General features: G+C 38.4%; 1 protein-coding gene across 5 annotated transcripts in view; it reads right to left on the minus strand.

Moving 5' to 3' along the window:
* Positions 1-2,778, minus strand: part of ubr5 (ubiquitin protein ligase E3 component n-recognin 5) — a 33,130-nt gene extending 30,352 nt beyond the window's left edge. For all 5 annotated transcript variants that reach the window (XM_079751425.1, XM_079751424.1, XM_079751426.1 and 2 more), the window contains exons 1-3: positions 2,559-2,778; positions 349-393; positions 169-250 (exon numbers count right to left, since the gene is read on the minus strand). In XM_079751425.1, coding sequence (XP_079607551.1) covers positions 169-250; positions 349-393; positions 2,559-2,620 — 189 coding nt within the window. In that variant the 5' untranslated portion in view covers positions 2,621-2,778. The remainder of the gene's footprint in view (positions 1-168; positions 251-348; positions 394-2,558) is intronic.
* Positions 2,779-6,098: the final 3,320 nt, after the last annotated feature.

Genomic DNA, 6,098 nt, shown 5'->3' on the forward strand with positions numbered 1-6,098 from the left:
TGATGATTTAGTAGCAAGCCTCCTTGCTGAACCGGCAGAAACTCTTCCGTATGCATATTTTATCTGTGAGCTGATGTTTCAGTAAAAGATTCAGATAAGAGACAGACAAAAGGTAACATAATGAGTTCTGAGCCATTACATTTGAATGGGTTCATGTCTCAGCCTTACCTCGAGCAGAAATCCAGCATGGTTTGGTCCAACCACACATTGTTTCAAAGTGGACTGTTCCAGAACACTGAGGTGTGGATGACTGCATTGATAAAACAAAGAAAAACGTAAGTTTTGGATAATAAATACGCGGCGGAAAACCGGATAGTTTTCACACTCTTGATAACCTAACAAGCTCACCTGTTGCAGTTGTATTTGTTGAGTTTCTCTGAGACTTCACGGAGCCTGGGGGAAAGATGGAGCAAATAAATGTATCACACTCATAGCATTAAAGGCCAAAAGAACACTTTTGGACTTTAAAGTGTTAAAGGGCTTTAGTCAGCATGTGAACATACGAGTTTGGTATGTTTGTTTTTGTTACCAACTCAAATATAAAATATATAAAGTAATAAATATAATAACATCTTGTAGACAGATCAAGAACCGGTCTGTCTAATTTATTGAACTGCTTCAATTTTAAAATCATATTTTCCCCACTAAATTAGTAAAAAGGCTTTGCTTTAGTAAGACCTACGAATATGAATAATGTTGTCCGCCGTACAGAACTTTAAATGGAGAAATACTACCACATTAGATCTAAATAGGAAGATAGAAAGAACAATAGAAGAGAAAAAGATGGAATCATAAAACCCATTGCACCAAAGTATCATCCAAAACTTTACAGAATGGAATCCTCATGCCGGAACATTCCAGCATGGGAAAATGTAGTGCAACCCAACCAACATAGCATAGAAAGATACCACATCAAACAACAGCCTGAGCCTTTAATTAGCCTTCTTCTAATATTCTGTTCTGGACAATATATTATAATGGTGGTCAAAGAATCCAACTGGTTAGGTCAATGTGACCAATAAGAAAGCAAACTAAAGCAATTCAACATGCTTCATATTTTATGATCATATGTAGATGCAACACTCCTCCTACAATCACTATTAGTTCTGCAAGTTAAAACTGCAGAGGAAATATAGGGGCCAATAGCACATGTCGAACGTGGACATGTGTGCAGTGGCATTAAAGACCTAACAGACATGGCCACCTCAGTGACTTATAGAAAGTTCTTGTTTTCCGTTATAATATATAATGCACAAATGTGGTAGTACATCACTTTTGCATGAAGTCAATAAGGCCAACGAAGATTTTTTTAAAGGTTTAGGTGTATATTATATATATTATTCATATATTTAGCATTTTATGTTCTCAACCTCTTTGTTTTAAGTAGAGCAGGCTGAGCAGCTCATTAAATGGTTCAATCTCTGCAGTATAAATAGCCTAACTTAAAGTCACCTGTGTCAAAATACAGGTCGTACCAAGGCATACTGAACATAAGCACCGTCTTACTGTTAACCAATCACCACCATAATTTGATACTTGAGAAAAGTGGCAAAACAATGTGTGCGTGTGTGTCACATATTTAGGTGACATCGTGAATCTTATACATCAACCATGAACCCCAATCTATGCAAAAACAAGAAAAGCTTGGCAACGTCACTTTAAACCAGTGTCCTGCTGTGATCGCATATCCAAAATTATGTCTCGGTATGTCAACTACTTGCCAAAATAAATGGCGACTTGAGCATGATACGAAATATCATGTACTGTATGTTTTCTTTAATTAATAGTCTAGGGTGTAACTCGTGGCACGGGTTGGTTGTGGAAAAACTGAAAACAAGAAATGCACAAGTGCACAGCAATACATCGTGATAAATGTGCCATTGACGCGGACGTGGTGCTAGCGTTCCATCATTTGATTGCTGATAGCTTGTTAGCATTAGCAGCTACCATCAGCTAGCTGGCGTTAGCTACTTCGTTACACTTGGTAATAACAAAGACGCCCAGAAAACAAACATTGAGCCGGACAGCAACCCTTTTGATTAAGACGGGGTATAAAACCCTTCCAAATAATAACATGACTTGGTGTTTATTGACCTATATTCCCCCTCTTCTCTCCCATCCCCCAATCCGCATTGTCCATCTCAACTTTGACTGAGAGCCAATCATTCCTAAGGGTAACGTTAGCTACTCTTAGCACTGACGCTAGCAACTCTCAGCACAGACGCTAACAGTTCCCAACACTGACTCTAGCTGCTCTCAACACTGACCCTGGGGGCTCTCAACACGGACGCTAGCTGATCTTAACACTGACGCTTGCTGCTGCTCGCTACGGTTGACGGGACTCTTTAGCTACAACAAGCTAACGAGGATTGTTCAAGATGCCGGGGCCTTGTTTCAACCCCGGGGAGGGGGGGGGGGGGGGGTTCATACAATTAATTCTTTCAAGAATTCACACAATGACAGTGTCATACATCGGGAAAACACGGGAGCGTAGACAATGCACATTACAAACACAAATATTAGTTGTAAGACTTATTTTCGCGGCCTGCAACAATTACCTGTCATTGAGCTGATCCTCGGTCCCGGGCAACGGGTGGACCACGAAGTGTATGGATGTCATGAGGTCAATCCAAAATCCCACGCAAATGCATGAATTGTATGGGAATTGTTATGTTCTCTTTTTCTGTGTAGATGCAGGTTCATATGACTTTTTTTATGGCGAAAGACACGAGTTTAGATCCACAGCCTCCTCACCCACATGCCGCCATCTTAACTCTAGCAGGCTTCTTCTTTCTGTGTTGATGAACGCACATGTAACAGCCCTGCTGGTTGGTTGGACCCGCAGCAGAGACAGGAACTGTGCTACAGGAGATTGGATTGGCTTGGTTGTAGGGAACGGCTATACCACTGTAACCAAAATATCCACATTCAAACTCCTAATTCTTTGTTCTCATAGTTTGACATGCATACTTATGTTTGAAATGATTAATAACAAGCCTCAGTTGCGGTCCTTTTAGTTTCAAACCTTATTTTGACGACTTATGGTGGCGAAATCCTGTAGTAATTCATTCATTTAATTGTTATCACTAGTAATTAACAGTACAAAGCCTATAGTCTCTAGGGCCATTTGATTAATACATTTTCGTCATGTAAACGTTAAGCTGCATTTTTATTGTTTGCTTTCTTGCTTTGCTTTCACCTGGTAATATATGGCATTGGTAAGGCTAATGTCAATGGAAGGTCTAACTGTCAAGGCTTACTACCTACTAGATTAGGATCAAACTGCAGTCACAAAACTTGAAGAAAACCTCATATTTGCTATGATTCAACAGCTAGGGTGCACAACAAAAGTTGGTCAGAGTAGGAAAAATAATACCAGTATTATAGCCAGGGCAGTATTTCAGAGGCAGTAGATTCAGTTTATGACATTAATAGCTGCCTAGTAGCAGACTACTGAGTTTGTATCAAACGGCTACACTGTGAAATCCTGCAGGATAAAACCATGAGATTGCCTTGAGCAAATTGCAGTACCCCACCTTCTGCAGTAATATATTTCAATGGCTGATAAGGCTCGTTCAGTCTTATATTGTTCTAAAACGTCCCCGTCAGATTTCCTATGAAATAATATAAATCACTTAATGATTTAACCTAAATCTAAATGTTGCATATTATAATTGAATAACCACATTAATGAGGTTATTTAGCAAGTACGGACCCACATTTGTTTATAGACCCACATTTGTTTATATATTTATTTGTCTGAGGGAAATATTAAAATAATCTTAATAGGACAATAAATAATTTAAATGAGCTTTGAAAGGAAATTATTCAAACAATCTCTTTATGGACAAACGAATAATCGTCATTCTTCTTGATTCTGCATTATTCTTTGTTGGATAATTATGACCGCGTGACAATCCAATAATAATATTTTTAATTAACCAGCAGATGGCAGGATTTACCTCTATTAATGAGATGTGCAATCATGATTGAACGAGAGGTAAGCATACTGGTGGTGGATACACTATTAAGCATACATGCCACCAACGAAAATAACAGGCATTTAAAAAAAAATCTGAAATACAAGTTTCTCAAGCATAAGGCTTTGCTCCATTAATTGATTTATTCTGGTCCACTTTGGGCCCCTTATCTGAGAATGTTTTAGCCATATCTGTAGCAACAGGTCAAGCCACTAGAGATTGCTAGTGAGAACCCTTACCAATTTGTCGGTCCCTGGCCCTGCACTGTGGCTTCCCACTGCTTCTGGTGCTGCTAGTGATGGGTAAATGTAGCGATCACATTTTGTTATAGAGTAGGCTACTTGTGCTTGTGCAATGACAAATAAAGAACTTCTCTTCAAACACAACTTCACTTGTTTAAGCTAATGAATTTGAAATGTTCTCTGTAAATTAGATTTAGGTATGAGTCTAACAAAACTATTAGCAATATCTAACCTTGGAATGAGTGGAACTTCTTTCCAAAGATGCTATTCAGATACAAAATTCCTCATCAGGGTATAAAGAACCTCAACCTGTTGGCCTGAATGTAAGCTAATGAGATTGTTGACACTAGTTCCCTTGTCTATCCTCGCTCGAGCTGGCTTCGCTCGGGCTGTCTAGCCTCGCTCGGGCTGAGCGAGTCTAGCCTCACTCAGGGTGAACACAAACAGAACCTCTTATATGTGTGAGCTAACTTTAGCAAGGTGGGCAGTTGGTTATCAAATTACCTTGGTCATTGTTAGGCCATCAAAGAGTTACTGGCTGTAAACAGCAATTATTTTTGTCAGGGTCACCAGGAGTTTGACTCAATATGTTCAGATAATAATGATTAAATAATATATAATGGAATTATCATTGAACAAGGTTCAACTAAATATTACCAGATAGTGAATAATGAAGAATAGAGTTCATTAATTATTTCAGGCTTATTAGACCAGCACCATGTCTTGTCACTCAGGCCTCTGAAGTAGAGGTTATTCCCAGGGAGGTAACACGATCACAAGCTAAGGGCTTTTAAATAACCCCTCTTACGGTTGCCCTGGACACAGACATATATTTAAGGAACAAGCAGAGGGACTGATGTGTCCATTGCCAATTGCTCATGTGAAGCTTAGGGCCCAAAACTGCTAATCTTCTGCCTAGCTACTCATATTTCCTTTGAGCTTAATAGGATTATGGCTCCATGAGCATAAAGGAAACCGAGTATTAAAGCCTCTTGGTTAGCTCCAGGGAGGAAATATAGTTCTGGGATCCAAGGGAACTTTTTAAAGAGATACATGAATTAATTAAATTCAGTTTCATTGAGAGAGGTTTCAGAACAGAATGATTAGGCATGGCAATCATCTTGGTCAAAGTATTGCCTGCAGTATTGTTTCCACACAGTCCAAAACAGGATTCACCTGTGCATTGCATAAACAATACTTAGATGTTTAATTAACTCATGCAATTAGAACATCCGATAGTGGCACACATTTTGGTACAGTCAACATGGCTCCAAATCAAGGTGGGTTTTCGTCTCATTTTGGAAATGTATGACATGCTATTCTCTTGGATATACGAGTTAACCAGGGATTGGCCAGCAAATATGTTTTTTCAAGTGCAGAGTATAAACAGGAGTTTTATATAAGATACAAATATACAAATAAAAACCGGCGTAATTTATAGCTCTTTAACACTACATACGTGATCTACAGCAACGCAATGTAAAGAACTTGCATCGAACAGAAGAAATAAATCTGTGACAGTTAACATAAAAGTAAACACTAAATAAATGAGCAGACAAAAGACATAACGTAACACAATATAATCTATATATAAAATTAGATAGTTAATAAAAGGGTTTGGGTTAGTTTGGTTTTCTGAAACACACATATAGCATATAACATTTGAATTTACTGATATTTAAGTTAAGTCAATTAATGATATCGTATTTAATAATTCTCAAAGCAAATATGTTTGTTTGTAACACTGTGTTTCAACACAGTGTTCTTTGTTTTGCAGTTTGGATCCTAGCCTGGGAACCAGAAAAATCTTGCAAGCTCATGTTTCATTGCTCTGCGGATAAAGTCTGGCTTCATATAAAAAGATTTCTGCCTGGTA

The sequence above is a fragment of the Pollachius pollachius genome (genome assembly GCF_949987615.1).
Source record: "Pollachius pollachius genome assembly, chromosome: 1".
In the NCBI taxonomy this organism is placed as follows: Eukaryota; Metazoa; Chordata; class Actinopteri; order Gadiformes; family Gadidae; genus Pollachius; species Pollachius pollachius.